This window comes from Cibotium barometz, chromosome 3 (assembly GCF_041138505.1).
Source record: "Cibotium barometz isolate CiBa-2024 chromosome 3, ASM4113850v1, whole genome shotgun sequence".
Classification (NCBI taxonomy): domain Eukaryota; kingdom Viridiplantae; phylum Streptophyta; class Polypodiopsida; order Cyatheales; family Cibotiaceae; genus Cibotium; species Cibotium barometz.
The window spans coordinates 43,423,348-43,439,989 of record NC_141048.1 but is presented as its reverse complement, the minus strand read 5'-3'; the positions used below and the strand labels follow the sequence as shown (position 1 = coordinate 43,439,989).

Here is a 16,642-nt window from a genome sequence, read left to right as displayed (position 1 = left end):
CTTTTTGCAAAGAAATTATAGGTCCTTTTCAAAAGCATAGACCATTACTTCCATACAATTTTGGTGGCAAATGTGTATAAGACGGCTTGAAACTTTTTTGATATCATCTTGGTGTGCCACAAATTGTGCACTCCAAAGTCTTGCTCAATTCATGCAATTTATTATAAATCACTACTCACTTCCATGTAATCTGATGATAGTGATCAAATTCATAGTCTCACTTTCAAACTAACCATAAACTACAGGATTATGTCCAAGTGTCACTGAATTAGTTGGTGTGTAGCTCACATCCCCTACTACTAAACTTGGGAAGCATAAGTCACTTACCTCCACTTCCACATGGATCATCCACTTCCCACTTGTTTCCTTTCAATCTTCTATGAGGTACTAGAATGACACTCATGATGTCACATACTAACAAAAATTTGATCATTGTAGCATGTGACTCTAGCTTTCAAAAACATGGTTGATAACATTGAGTAAATATTGAAGTCAAGCTAGAGGGCGACATTTGGCTCTTCTTCAAATACCTTGTGTTTGTGTGGACATGCCACATGACTAAGGCAACCAACTTGGGGCCAATTTCCTAGTATGAGGAGTGTTCCTGTTTTCCTTCTACCTACTCATATCTGTAACATTTATGGACAAAGTCCTTAAGGTGCCCTCATATTTTTGGCCTGTATAGTTAGAGTCCACCATGAATTGAACCAAGGTGTCACCTTTGTTTGATCCAAGCACTCATGACTCTGAGTTGCCTATGACTCATGATCATCTTTGTGTGTTGTCAATGTGACTTAATTCTAGAATCCTGAGAGCTCTCTTGATAAAAAAATATGAGGTCTTAGTCTAGGTTATATCGATCATGCCATTTTAGGGCCTTTCTCAAAGTGATTAATATTGTCACCTCCCAAAGCCATTTATTGTTTTATTTGATTGAGAATATGCGAAATCATTCCGATGCTTGAGGCGACATTGAAACAAAAAACCCCATCAAATGAAGAGGGGTCATCCTACTGTTTCTTTGCCAAAAGTTTTTGGTTCGCTAATTCTTCACAGTGCAGGGGAGTGAGATCTTAATACATTTTTCTTGGGAAGAAGCCTTGAAAATATTAGGGGTGACTATGCTCTTAGGGGCTTTTCATACGTGCGAGCCAAGGAAAAGTGGGTCATGGACGGAGGATCTCTCTCATGTCCAACTCTCACACATTGGAGAGAAGGGAGAGATGTGTGTAAGGAGCCTTAGGACGGGAGATCTCCCTAGCCTGTCCCTTGTGGACGATCCACAAGGTAGAGATGCATGTAAAGAGCATTTAGGGCTAGCTATCCATTTACAGATACATTTGCATCTATGTAAATCCCGAGGGTGGGTTTCCACATTAATTGAACGAGGTCGTGGAAGGCACGTTGGCGGGGAGAGGAAGACTGCCACGTCAGCAGGCAAGGGGTCTCATGCAAAATTTTATAGGAGATGAGACCTACGAGCCACCCTAAGACAGCGCGCTAATATGGCCAAATAGAAAAAAAAAGTAAAAAAATTAAGCTTTGTGTGTGTGTGGAGGTAGGTGGCTTTGTTATGTTTGCTGTGATATGCCAGGAGGCAAGAGGGTCAACAAGCTGGTGCTGCAGCTTCTGCTGCTATGGAGCTTGATCTCCAACAGCACACTGAGGGTAGCATCGACGGAACTCTTCAGATAACGGCGACTGTCAGCCCGCCGACGGAAAAAGCTCCGGTTCTTCCCTCTGTCGCCCCCGGCTGCCTCAATGCCAAGTGCGCCTCCTCCTCCTCCTCCTCCCCCTCCCCCTCTTGGAAGCACGGCTGGCTTCTCCGTTCCGGTCGGATTGCCGATCTCTGCGAGCCGTGCGGGTATGCAACAGAACGGCACCTGCTTTCCATCCATCTTTCTGTATGAAAATGGCTAGAAAATGCATGTCGGGGACGATTACTGGATTGCCGGACGATTGCTGCCTGTTTTGTTTTTCCATTGATCTATAATCGAATGGCTAGGAAAGGCGGTGATTGATGCATCCAACTGATTGTTTTTAGCTATTTTGTCTCGCCAAAGTGCAGTTTGTGATCATTATTAGCTGTTTCTCCTTGTCAAAATGCAGGTTTCTTCCCCCTTTAGCACGCTCTTAATTATCCTTCCAATCATTTCTAAAAGCGGGTTTGCTTGGTTTTTTAAATGCACCGCAGCTGTTATTATTAATGGCTACCAAGATTAAAGGAAGATTTGCGAGCAAAATCAGATATCTCGGCACATCCTTAACTGTTGTACTACTTTGGATTATATCCAGAACGGATTAGCTGGCTAACCAAGGCTGGCTTAGCTAATTTGGATTGGCAGACGTATGCCTGCCAAGCCTTGATTATGCTCTTCCTTACGGTTTTCAATTGACACTGTCAAGGTTGAAGAAGAAGGTTTTCAGGTCAAAAGGCACCAACTTGAAGGGGATCTAAACGTGTAATAGCAGAAACCACAATCAGCTAAAAATGCCCACTGGTCTCTTATTCTGAATTAGTGGACTAGTTTGCAAGAGCGGAGGAATGTTTTTGGCACCTATCAAGACACGGAGGGAAGCTCCAACATTTGAGGAGCTTTGTGGGTTGCTATTGCGGAAGGTGCTATTTATGAAATCAGAGCAAGGCTCTCGCTAGGAAAGGCAAATTTTCTTTCAGAGTCAAAGAAGATGTGCCTATTATAAGAATGGCAAAGATAATATTATTTCACGAGACCATTGATTTGATACCACACATTTGGTGAAGCTCAACAAGGTTCAAATAAGTATCTAAAGAAAGTTCTAGGGTTATTAAAAAAGAATTAGGTTGAGTAAAGTCTTCTAGTCAAGTTCTAGAGAAGCTAGGGAAAATATTGAACTCCTCGGGAGCCTTCAAAAAGGACCCATCCCCCCCCTCTTGTAAAGTAACTTTCTGATGTACTAGAGCCTCCATCTGGTATCCCATTGGGATCACCTCTCTCTCTCTCTCTCTCTCGCTCTCTCGTAAACTAATTGCATCTCTTGTGCTCATTTGCATATGTGATTGGCATCTTCCATTGAGATCAATCTCTTCCCTCGTTTTTACATGTTAGGTGATTGTTCTTATGACATGAACTTGCTAGTACTCATACACTCCATGTCAATTTGATTGCATAGATGATGTTAGAGCATAATAGCTGATTTGATTTGAGCCTTTGACTGGTTATAGCTGTTTTGATTTTAATCCTCATGTTGTGTTGGCCAATGGGGACCAAAGACCGTGTTGAATGTGTGGCTGAATCTCTCACACTTTTCAATATTCTTACTACTGTCTAATACAATTCCCTGTGTAAAATCTTGTTAAGGGTAATGCTTCTGCCGTTGTAATGGATGTTGCTTTAGGTTGCAAGAACAACAGCAGAATTTTCAAAACCACCAATCTTTACCGGGTTAGAGGATGATATATCTTAGACTAACACATTGAAGATGTATTGGATCTTGGTAGATGTAGCATGCACTTTGCACTCAGTGCATGGTGCCAAGATGGCTCATCATCAGCAGTTGCACATTATTAGAACCCAGTAGGATGATATTTGTCCTATGCCGTGACCCCATTATATATCCTCAGTCCAGGATAAGTCAGGCACGAGCCACGTAGGTCATTCCTCAGCCTTAGTGGGTCAGTCAGTCAGTCAAGTCCCTTAACCCACTTGGAGAGAATCATTCATGCATGTAGAGTCAGTTAGAAGCCTTAGGGTTGGCATTAGAAAGCACTCTGCATTCATATGCCTGTGCATCACTTAGAACATCACAGAAGCCTTAGGAAATTAACCAGGATTTATCTGGTATTTTTTCAATATTTTATAGTATTTTATTAGCATTTAATGCCATTTATATGACAAAGTTTAATAACTTTATGTCCAATAGGCAAGCCTTTGTGCTTAGTAGAGCATTCAGATTCAGGCGCCTTCTTCCTTAGCCGTAGAAGCATACCCACCTGCAGCCAACAATCCCCCCCCCCCTCTTCACAGCAGCCCCTTCAGCACCCCTGGGCATCAGTGTTAAGCCTACAGCAGTCTGCAGTAGATAAACACAGCTGTGCATGCAGTCCCGGGCCAGTTTCGAGCAAGATCTCTTGCGTTTTCTGCATATACAGAACTTGGCCTGTGCCAATACCCTTCAGTCTTGCATTTTCAGTTCTACCTCAGCTCTCAGCATTCCTACCGTAGACACCATAGCTCTACTCAGAGCTCAGAACAAGCTTCTCATGGAGCACCTCCAACTCTTGGAGGCAACCGCAGCACGCCCCCCTCCTCCTCCTCCTCCACCTCCAGCAGCCCCCGACTACATCTCCCTCTTCTTTTAGCCGAGTCATCATTACGGAGAGGAGGCCTGCTTGACGGTGCGTGGCCTATGAGACCTTGCGATTCACGGTGTGGAATTGCAATGGAGCCCTTAGAACAGATGCAGGATACTTTGAGGATACTTTTAGACAAAGTGATATTGCTATGTATACGGAGACCCATTAGTGCACAACAAAGAGGCTTCCTTACGTGCGGGGTTATAGATGGGAATCGGTGTTCCGCCCTCAGCCATGCACAGTGGGAGGTACCAGAGGATCTGGAGGAGTGGCAATACTTTTCAAGGAGGAGCTTCATGACAAAATACATGTGGTACATAGAGATGCAGATGCGAGGTACATGTGGGTCCGAACATGCAGAGGGGCTCTGCGAGCTATATGTGGCGGTATGCTACTTTTCCCCAGCCCACTCCAGATTTGCACCATCAGGAGAGTCGCCCTATACGCCACTATATGATGATATCATGAGGTTTGTCAACATGGGAGACATCACTATTGGGAGACTTTAATGCACGTACATGCACAGAGCAGACAGAGCTGTATGATACTCAAGAGGCTATGTATCGGGAGATCATGGCAGAGGATGTAGGGTTGTAGAGATCAGCACAGGATGAGGGGAAGATTACACATTATGGCAGGCATTTTCTCACACTCGGGAGTGCACATGGGTTGGTCATATACAATGGCCTATCGAGATGGCAAGGATCAGATGCTCTCACACACTGGAACTCTAAAGGGGGAGCGAGCACAGTGGACTACTTGATGGGATCTCCTTCATTGATATCTGATGTGCGGGGTTTCACGATTTCCAGTCCGCCCATTGGCATAGCAGCCGATCATGCATACCTGAGTTTCACACTAGTAGGTAGATCTCGGAGAGATGGGCCAGCCATAGTCACATGGGACGCAAAATGGGGACGGGGAACGGGGACGGAAAAGATTGAGAATGGCCATTCCTTGTGACTATAGAGTGACATGGGACGGGAATGGGAACGGGAAGATGCTGCCATCCCCAACGTTCCCGAGTCTAAAACTTCTCCCTGTGACTATGGGGCCAGCCACTCATCTACCTAGGTACCCGAGATATCAGTTTACACGTGAGACAATTGGGGTTTATCGAGATGCAGTATTTGATGGCTTGTTTGCTTTAGACCCACATAGCCCTCTGGACGAGATCACGAGAGGATTGGCAGGTGTACTACATGCATCCGCCTCATGCGTTTCCCTGCACTATGATCCCCCCCCCCCCCCCCACCACGCGCAGCACTGCCCCACAGAACAGTTGGTATGAGTGTCGTGAGACATGAGCACAGCTACAGCGTGAGATTGCCATTAGGACTCACACGCATAGATAGGCCATGATGATCTTTCGGCGCCTTGTGCGGAGGAAGAAATGAGCTTACCTGGCTAAGCTAGAGGAGGAGATCTACCAACTCTTCCTGGGGAACGACAGCAAGAGGGCATGGAAGATGTTTCAGGAGAGACAGCCTGGTACTCTAATTACTGCACCTGAGGCATGACATACTTATGCTAGAGAGCTATATGATGCACCAGGACAGCCCCCCACCCCCCCTCCACTAGGAGCTAGACCGGCTAGCAGCACCTTTTTTACTATGCGGATGGTGCTAGATGCGATAGACAGGTTACAGAATGGAAAGGCACAGGATCATGATGGGCTAGTTGGAGAGCACTTCTCATATGCGCGCGACACTTTGGCTCCGCTCATTGTACATGTGTTTAATCGTGCCATTTGTGAGGGTTTCCCGACAAGCTGGACAGAGCATATCATTGTACCACTCTTTAAGAGTGGGGACCCCATGGTACCAGGCAATTACAGGACGATCATGATTGGTCATTACTTGGCCAAATTATATGGCTCTATATTGGAGCCGGAGCTGAGCTGTTGGGCAGAGAGGCATGGTCATCGAGCACATGGACAGGGCGTCAGGAGAGGATTTACTACCTTGGATCACAGACTAACACTTCGGGCACTTATTGAAGAGGGTAGGGCACAGAAGAGAAGGATATATTGTTGCTTTGTGGACTTCTGCAAAGCCTTCGATATCGTACCATGTGCTAGGCTTATGCACAGATTGCATGACATTGAGGTACCCGAGGATATGCAGTGGGGGATATATGCTTTGTATGAGTCTGTGATGACAGGCAGAGTCCCATTGGTATCAGAGCTTGAGGCTAGTTCTGAGATATTGTTGCTGGTCATGTTCTACCAACCCTTACTGCATTGCGCATGGATGAAACCATCGTCCGTGTCTTGATCTTTTGGTGGTGTGGTAACCAGGCCTCTATGTGGTGTTATATGTGCAACTTTTATTTTCAGCTTTGTGGATTGTTTAATGGCTGTGATTAAATGCTGAAATGTTTAATTGTGCTCATGGTCAAGCGATGCACACCCACTCTCGCGCTCTCCCAGGTGAGTTACTAGACACAGTGGAACAGATGCATAGATCTTCATCAGATTTGGAGTGGATTTGGAGACCAGGTAGGGTTTTTAGTGAAAAGGTTGCTAGGAAGGGAAGGATGACGGGTTTGGGAGTCCATGAGGAGACCAAGGCGATGATGACAGTCATCCAAGGTCAAAAGTTGGAATCCCGTCATCAAGTTTAGTAGAGGGGGATGTCATGTGTATGACACGTACATGGGCTATTTCTTGAAGGGGAGCAGATAATCAGAGTCATTAGGGCTTTAGCAAGGTGCTGGAGGACACCGGAAAGGCATCTTGTGGTTGCAAGATTAGGTCGGCAAGTGGTTCAAAAGGGCTACAGGAATTGTCGGCAGCAGATGAATATTTATATTTTGCTGCTAGCTACATCAATCAGCCAGCATAAGTTTGGTCCCATGTGCCTATAAAAGGCTCAACCAAGTATTTGTTGAGTCATCTCAGTCCATTAGGGGATGGATCAGTAGAATAGGAGTCTCTGAGTCAAGATCTCCTTTTCATGGGGTAGCCTATGGCTCGTCAAGTTGTACTGTGTAGCATGGAGCGGAAGTCTTCGTATTGGAGGATCCTGTCACACAAATGCTCACACCGTCTCTGTATCTTGAGTTTCGCGAGTTTAGCAATACACTTTAATACTTCAAACTTTAGAGAGATATGAGAATTGTACACCGTATGGGGTCTCGAATTACCCACTGAAGGGCCCCCTATCCCGTTACCGAGATAGTATTTGCTTTATTATCTTTAAAGAGATTGACGGTGTGACTGACGATAAGCCAAACGCAAGACCTCTGAAGACCAAGTGTTGGGCTGAACTGTGCACTACTATAGAAGCACCAAAGATGTCCAATCTCGAGCCTATGCACTCTTCCCAAAGGTATGAGGGAGGGATGCAAAGCTAGGGCTGAGAGAGGGGCTGTTTGTATATGAATGCTGTAAATGAATGAGAATGCTGCGTTTTACCTTCACCAAGTGGCTGGAGCAAAACGATGAATGAATGAATGATGAAAACTGCATGGATGCAGAAAACGCAAGATGGACTGAAGGCTGAATGCTGAACTGTTGCGTTTTACTGATGTAGATGGCTGAATGCTCATGCGTTTGAGGCGCCTAGGGCTGTAGGAGACAAACGCTAAAGAGAGATGGCTGAAACTGCAATCGCCTATGCTCCTTATGCTGAGGATGACAAGCGCTTGATGGCTATCTTGCTGAATATGATGAATGAATAGATGATTGTGCAAAGCCTCTATTTATACTAGTGATGTTGCTAGTCAGTTGACACTAGATGCTGGCCGACTGCTATATAAACATTAAATGCTTAATGATGATGCATACATGCTGAAAATGATGGAAAAAATACCAGAAAAATCCTAGATAAATCCTGGATAATTCCTAGATGCTATCTGAGGTTCCTGCAATGGTCTAGATGCTATGCATGAATGATGTGTAATATGCAGGATGCTTTCTGATGCAAACCCTAAGGTTTCTACTGACTGTATATGCATGAATGCGTCTCTTTAAGTGGGTTAAGGGACTTAGACTTACTGACTGACTGACTATGGTTGAGAATGACCTACGTAGCTCGTGCCTGACTTATCCTGGACTGAGGATATACAATGGGGTCACGGCGTACGACAAATATCATCCTGAATGGAACTAATATTGTACAAATGTTGCACTGCTGATGATGAGCCAGCTTGTCACCATGCACTACAGTGCAGAGTGCATGTGACATACTACCTTTTTGTACTATATAAATATACTAAAACTCAGCCATCCCTCTCTCTTCTCTCCATCTCTTGCTTGCATTTTGCATCAAGTTGTTCCAAGGCAGGTGTTTAGGGCTGAAAGAAGACTCCTAGAGCTTCCGCATGTGACAACAGCATAAGAGGGTTGCTGACTAGCATAGATGGCAATTGGATATCAAAGAGATTGATTGGGTATTGCTGCAATTTGGAAAGCTAGACTTTTGAAGAGGCGTGGAAAAGAGGGGTTGTCTCTTACGCTCTTAGCAAGTATTATGGACCATTCAAGGTCATTGAGAAGATTAATGTAGTGGCTTTTTGGTTGGCTTTGCTGAATCATTGAAGGATACACAATGCATTTCATGTAAGCCTCTTGCGCAAATATGTGGGACTGGAACCTAAAGAGCTAGTTATGGAAAATCCACTTGAAGTGGATGAGCTAGAAGAGGTGTTAAGCCGGAGAGAAGATTGTGTTTCATAAGGAGTGTAAGCTTGCTGGTGGCAAACTTCAAAGAGGCTACCTTCTGAAATTATTCACCCGTGGATGCTAAATGAATAGATGGGGTATACTTCCAGGAGTATCCACAGTTCCTAAAAGCATACTTGGAAGCTTTTCAGTTGTGGTAACTGTTTGGAAGCTAGGGGAGATGTTGACCTATGGATGTGCTCCATAGTGTGCACACGACACCTCATGGTAGGAGACTTATGTCTACACCAAGGGCCAATAGGCTACCAATATCTATCCTGGAACATATAGAGTTCCTAGATTTCGATTTCTTGGTTATGAATCTAGATAGGATCGATGTTATTCTAGGAACATTTTTTATATATAGCCATGAAGCACATGTAGATTGGAAGGGTCATACTTTGTCCTTTTGGAGGGATGATGCTCTAGTTTTTTCTTAGGGTGATTTTGTGGTCCCAATCTCTACGTTGTAAATTCAGCAGAACTTCAGAATATGAAGTGTTTTATTGTGTTGTCGATTCTCTCTCATCGATGTTAAATTGTAATTTAAATGCAATTATGGGATTTAGGAAGAATCAAGGCAGATTGCGTCGATGTTGTACTTGATGTCAATTCTCCTACTACTTTTTTAGCAGATGGTGAATGATCTCTTCCGAGATTATTTGGGGAGATTCGTTGTGGTATTCAACATGCTCTTGAGGAGCATGTTGAACATCTCGAGTTCATATTGGGGATTCTAAAACGTGAGGGACTATATATCAAAATCTCTAAGTGGGAATTCTTTTGCAAGGACCTCATATACCCAGGTTATCAGATTTCTAGGCAATAGATCTTGAGAGGATCTAGAAAGTGTTGGACTGGCTAGTTCCTTAGACTATGGGGCATTTCTCGGATTCACTGAGGAAGTCAGTGAGTATTTATTAAAATCTGAGTGTTTCTTTCATGGGTCTCTGTGTAGGTTGGACCATGACATGAGGTGGAGGTTTAGTTGCACCAAGACAGAAATTGGGAAAGAATTGATCACCTTGACTTAACCTTATGGTTTAAAGGAGATTTTATATGTGGCATATCCTAGTGGTATGGGACACTAGGATCTACAACATGTTGAGTTTCCCAGTGTTTCTATACATCTAACCTGATATGTCCTATTTTTAATGATAGTTGCATGCATGCGTACTCATACTCATCCGTTCGCAAGCTTTCTGTACTCGTATTTTAAAAAAAGTTTAAAGTGACTAGTCACTAATAACTATTAGTGAATACATGGTATGTAGGTTGATGTTAAGGAGCTCGAGCGTTGCAAATAGTAGCATGCTGAGGAGAGCAACATATTACGAGGAGATAAAGGGCATTGATAGACGAGTCACTCGAGCTCTCACGACCGCTTTCCTCACTTCTTCAGCTTAGCAGAGTCGTTCTTCTACCTTTATAGGCACCGGGGTGTATACTCATGGTGTGCATTCTAGAGGGAGAGCCTCCAAAGCAACCTGTAGAGGCGATCTAGAGCACCAGATGTAGACTCTTCCAAAGGAGAGACCTGGACCCTCTTACCATTGTTGAGGAGATACTAGGTATTGATGTACTAGGTGATGTGGTGGAGCGGGAGTTGCTATATGATTTTGATGGAATCTCCTCACAGATTGAGACTACTCATCATCCTCATCTTCAGGCTTCGATGCTGATGAGTGAGTGGTGACTCATAAGACGATTTATTAGCTAGTGGCCTTGTGGTGACTGGTCGCTCTTGCTAGTTAGTAGTTAGCATATAAGTATTTATTTCAGTAGTGACCACTGACTAGTCACATATTCAGCTTGTAGCTACTAGCGGCTAGCATTGTACTTTCATGTTTTGTGATCAAACATGTATGATGTCATATTATTTTGTGGCGGTCATATGGCTATTGGTGTTTGTACTAGGATTTCAGATTCAACATGACTTCATGTTGTATGCTCGCAGCTCATTCGACATTCAGAGCATAGATGTTTGAATTTCAATTGTTTTTTTGCGTAATTTTGTGTACCAGTCTTGCTAAATTATGAATGGTTTATAATATATATTTTTAATTATATATACATTATTTTAAAAAAGTGAACGTACTTTAAGTACTCATCTTGATGTATACTTTACGTACTCGTATGCATGTGGTACCATACCACACCGTACCTAAAGCACGCAACCACTATGTTCCTAATGCGATAATTAACCTAGGATCAGGGGAAGGAAAGCACAGTGGCAAAACTTACGTAGGATTTTGACATGGAAATAAAGTATAGGAAGAGTAGTTTGAACTGGGTTGCGAATGCCTTAAATAGGATTGGGGAGGAGAATCTTTTGAGTTGCACCAAGGTTAGTGTTTACTTATATGATTCCCTAAGAGGGCTATGTTAGACCGATGGGCATTCAAGTCGGTATTGGCAGTAGGTCCAAGCGGGGATCTCCATAGTTGTAGACCAAAACTCAAGGGTCCTACTAAATTGACATAGGGGTTTGTTGAGAAGCTTTTCAGATTGTATGGTTTGCCTTGTGACATAGTGAGTGACAGGAAAGCAAAGTTTTCTAGACACCTCGGTTAGCTAGTTTTCGAGAAATTGGAGACTACATTGAGCTTGAGTTCCTTTGATCATCCTCAATCTAGTGGGCGATATGAAAGGGTGCACAGAGCGGAAGCAAAGTGGCACTAGAATGTGCTGAACGGAGAGTGCAAGAGAGAGAGATATGTGGAGAGAACTATGCTAAATATACTGAAGCAAAGTAGTCCCAAGCAAGAGACACAGATAGTCTCATAAGTGAGGGAGCAAAATATGTACAAGACTGAATGAATAATGAGAGGCCAGCCCCACCTATTTATAGGTGAGGAGGGTTGGTCGACTGGAGCTGAATATGCTGGCCGACTAGAGCATATGAGCTGGCCGACTGGTAAAATACCAAAAGGGCTGGGAAAAATCCGAGAAAAATATGTAAAATAGGGGTGGCCAGCCCACAATCAAGGGCCATACAAATGGGACCAAAAGGACACCAGAAATGGGCAGAAACTGGGGATGAATGTGCTAACACGATAGAGAGGGTGAATCAGGTTTCGGAGGATATGCTTTGTGCTCCATGCGACCATTTGATTGGTAGAGGTACATCCCTATGGTCGAGTTTGTCTATAAGCATTCGGCTATCGGTTAGAGTCCGTTTATGCTGATGTATGGATATCAACCTAGATCACTAATAATTGTGAGACTTAAGGATATTCAGATTGGTGTAGTAATGGATTTCTTGGCAGATATGAAGGAGATGCTAGTTAGGGCTCAGGATACTATTAGAAGTGCTTAGGGCAGAGCAAGGTTTTATGTTGATAGCTAGAGACTTCGAGGGAATGCTAAAATATCTGAGAGTACCCAAGAGTTTTGAGACGTTACGGACGAGGAAGGTTAGGAAGTTATCCCCTAGGTACAAAAACATCGGTGAGGTGAAGGGTGCAAGCGATCTCACCAACCGAGCACGGTCCACGTCCGCAAGCCTCCCACAGCTAGTGGCTAAAATCTTGTGTGTAGCTTGTGAATTAGGTGATTTCCTGGGAGGAACACATTGAGAGCACATATAGAAAAGTTTGTGCTTTCAACATTGATATACTAGCAAAACAAATACTCTGCAAAGGTGCGGATCAGGGAAGAGGGGGTGGGGTTGGGATGTTAGGACTCAGTCCATGTGCTGTGGGTTTTTTTTTCCTTTTACTTCATGCTGTCTTAATTTTCCTTGTGCATATAAATGATTAGTCTCTTCTGTAAGAGCAAGTGACATTGGTATTAGAGTAGGGATTAGAAAGCATATTTTCATTACACATAGGTGATGTACAGAGATGGACGCACCAGATTTTGAAGATTAAGAATAGTAAATACACCCAAGCAAGGGATTCGATGGACCGATCTTCTGTCGCACCGTCTCCACTAAGACCGCAGAATCTTCCACAGACCTTAAGTGATAAGTTGATGAATATTCAGATTATGAAGAGCCAACAATAGAACATGCTGCTGATGGAGCGTTGATTGGAAGAAGAAAAACAGCCATATGAGCAGTGCAACCAGGGATCCCACCTAGAGCAGGAGAAAGCCAAGATAGAGGCTAAGACAAAGCTGCTTGAGAGCTAGCTGTGATTGGAGTAGGATTATAGGGATCGAGTGTTCACTGAAAATAAACGCTTCCTTCCCAGCATGCAAAATTTCCTGATAAAGTTTGTTCAAATGATGCTTGCAAGTACTGGCACAGACCACAATGAAGCAACCATGATACTTGATTGACCATTTTTGAACCTAGAACCCTCAAGCATACACATTATTGAATGACTGCGTAGTACCTTTCAAGAATCATGCTGAATAATTGGGCCACCCTTCTTGAAGTTTAGAGGGGTCTGCAGTTCAATTTCTTGGCTGGGCATGCAGTTATATGTCACGCAGGCCAGAAGAGCATTGGACTTGTGGGAAAATGAGGCTAAGAGAGATTTCTTAATCCACAATTTTAACCAGTTATCATCACATCAAAGGTTCTTGTTGGTAGGATTCAACTATTTGATGAAATTTAAGCATGTTCATTTTGAAACTGCTATTTTCCTTGGTTTCTCTAAATTGAACATATACTCTAGATTTGCATCTAGATGCCACTCGGCAATGTGATAAGCTGTAGGGTTGAAGTATCACTCAGCTATGTTGCAAACACGTATAGTATTTTTTCATTTAGTTTTGCAATTTTTATCATGTCACTAATGACAATCATCCTTGTGATGTAAGGTTGGCATACGAGCGTAATTGCTTCTGCGAAACATTTCATGCGGATGAGACTGGTTGGAGGACGTGCATTTCATGTGAGAAGGTACTTGATTCAATGAAAAGAATGCCATTGTCATAAGTTCAACCTCCTTCCCTGCGGCCCCTTCACTCTTTTGTTTGTTTGTGCAGGATTTTTTTTTTTGCTATTTTAGTCATTATTTTTATGATAAATGATGAGAAAAAGCTAGTCTTGAAGTTGCCTTTGCTTGAAAAAGGTATCATGCTTTTTTCTTGAACTTGACCTACATTAAGTGTGGGATGGTACATATGCCCCTTCTTGAGGCTTGTAGCTTTAAAGAGTCAAAAGACTGGCTGCTAAGCAGTAAAGGGAGTGCTAATTCCAGCAACAGGCGATTCCGGCACCTACTCACATCTATTGATACTAGTTTGTTTTTGCTTGTGGCAGCAAGTGCACTGTGGCTGCGTTGCGTCTATACTCTTGTACATACTTTTAGACACGGGAGGCATCGAGTGCGTGGATTGTGCCAATAAGAACAACTGTGCTTCTAGCTTGGTACTTACTAAACTTTTTTTAGGTGTTTTTGTGAGGATCTAAGATTGCCTTGGTTCCTCTCCAAGATTAAAGCTGCTGTTTGTTTTGAATGATAAAACTGGGTAAGCTTGCCATCGTATGGGACTCTCTACTTGTATGCGATACATGGGTATTCTTCTTGTCACCCATACATGTTACTTCACCACTAGCACCCTCTCAATTTTACGTAAAGCAACCGTTATCTATACCTATAGCCCTCTATACATTGCTGTAATGCCATGGATAACTGCATGTAGCTCTGCTACTGCACCATTTTGGTAGCTGACCTGTTTTCTGTAGTGGACCAGTTAACCCCTTCAGAAAAGCCCTACACTTCCACACCTGTACCCTGTGTTCAGAAAAAGCAGAAGAATCCTGAAAATGAGCATGGAACAAATAAGGAAAACAATGGTTTCTTCATGGATATACCTGTATGGCTGTTTCAGTTTACCAAATGCAGTCACAGAGGAGCCCAAACTAGGAGGCATTCAAGATCAAATTGATGAAAGACCAACTAGAGAACAGGAACACCTTTGGCAGGATGGTATACTAGCACTGATGGTTTTTTAGTAAACCTATATCTAATGTAGACTCATGGAAATCTGGACAATGGGGAATACTTACAGGAAGCTCTGCAAGCAGCAATGAGAAAAGGAGAGATTAATCGAAATATGATAATAAGCAACAAAACATGTCCTTAAAGGGTTGAAGTCAGGACAGACCATGCTTAAGAATTATAAAATGGAGAGAGTGATAGCTTCCGTACTTATGTCACGGGCACAGTTGGTGAGATTATGGTTGATATGCCACTAGTAGGCTGTGTGACAGTCACTTTGGAGTACTAGAGTTATGGCATAGTTATAGCGTCAGCTCATATAGTCGAGTTCACACTATGGACCGACCATTGTATGTTATTGTAGGAGAGTACTTTTCTTTATAGTATATACTCTTGTCTTTTAGTTATATGGTTATAGAGAAGAGAAGAAGATAGTAGAAAATTCAGCTATCCATCTCCCTCTTGTGTCTTGCTCTCTCTTGTGTGTGTGGCAAGGAACTCAAGCTCTCTCCCTTCCCCGGATTCTCTTTAGGAGGGAATTTGGAAATAACCACACAGGTGGTCTGTAATGCCAAGTGGGCTCGCCACACCTCTATGTGTAAGAAAGGGACCATGCCACTAGATCTTGAGGAAGACCTCCTGACGCTTCCTCATGCGGTATGAGCTGTGTTGAAGTTATTTCCACTGACCACAGAGAGTATGAATGATATCGAGCTAGATGCTCCGGATAGACTTAGTTGGCGAGGTGAGGGTGCCTTTTATGGGTATATATGCTATGCGGCTATACTACTGCAAATCTCCTATCACTTACAAGAACGTGGGATCCATTGTCTAGTAGACGGAGCTGGAATTGGCACAGTGATGGAAATATGAGGGTGAGAGACTTTAAGGGCTAGTCCCCCGTCTTCTTTCTCGTATGGCATGATGATCGTAGCCTTAGTGGGCCAAGCAACACTGCCCCATGTGACAATACTGGTGGGAGCCTGATCCATAGTGAAAATGTGTAGGATCCTTTGCCAGACCGAGTGGGCCTTTGGGAATCCCAAAGACAGTGACGCTGAGACTCTTGGGAATGGCCACAGTTGTGACATAATGCTAGTTTGTCCCTAATGGCCAACTTTGCTTCTTTTCTTATGGCTCGTTGGACGTGAATGTGAGAAAAGTCTTTTGCAATGATCTAGATGGTCTATATGCATATGGGATGAATGATATGCAAAATGCAGACGTGATCTGATGCAAACCTTAGGGCTTCTACTGACTTCTATATGCATGAATGATTCTCTCCAAGTGGGTTAAGGGACTTTGACTGACTCTCTAAGGTTGAGGAATGACCTACGTAGCTCGTGCCTGACATATCCTGGAATGAGCATTACAATTGGCTCACGGCGTACGACAAATATCAAATCCTAAAGGGTTCTACTGCTGTATAGTGTTGCACTGATGATGAGCCATCTTGTCACCATGCACTATAGTGCAGAGTGCATGTGACAAGTGCCTTTCATAAGATCCTAGAATGCATGGAAATATTCTACAGTAAGACCATCCCATCCTGGAGATTTCCATCTTCCCAATGCTTTCAATGCATAATCAAGCTCATCTTTAGTGAATAGTGTTTCAAAGTAGTCAGTCTCTTAATGCGTTATTATACTTTTCTCAGTATCCAATAGAATTTGAAGGGCCGCACAAGCCTGTGCTATAGTAGCAAAAGGAGGCGCAAACATGTTTGCAAAATGGCCATAGGGA

At 43.4% G+C, this 16,642-nt stretch overlaps 1 protein-coding gene across 15 annotated transcripts in view; it reads left to right on the top strand.

Annotated features, from left to right (window-relative positions):
* The first annotated feature begins 1,448 nt into the window (after positions 1 to 1,448).
* LOC147640096 (B3 domain-containing transcription repressor VAL2-like) overlaps positions 1,449 to 16,642 on the top strand; it is a 119,638-nt gene continuing 104,444 nt past the window's right edge. For 12 of the 15 annotated variants that reach the window (XM_086777070.1, XM_086777081.1, XM_086777063.1 and 9 more), the window contains exons 1-3: positions 1,449 to 1,864; positions 13,773 to 13,854; positions 14,218 to 14,325. In XM_086777070.1, coding sequence (XP_086633196.1) covers positions 1,638 to 1,864; positions 13,773 to 13,854; positions 14,218 to 14,325 — 417 coding nt within the window. In that variant the 5' untranslated portion in view covers positions 1,449 to 1,637. Of the gene's footprint in view, positions 1,865 to 13,772; positions 13,855 to 13,930; positions 14,027 to 14,217; positions 14,326 to 16,642 lie in introns of those variants that run through there. The other 3 variants (XM_086777041.1, XM_086777049.1, XM_086777034.1) reach the window with 2 other exon arrangements.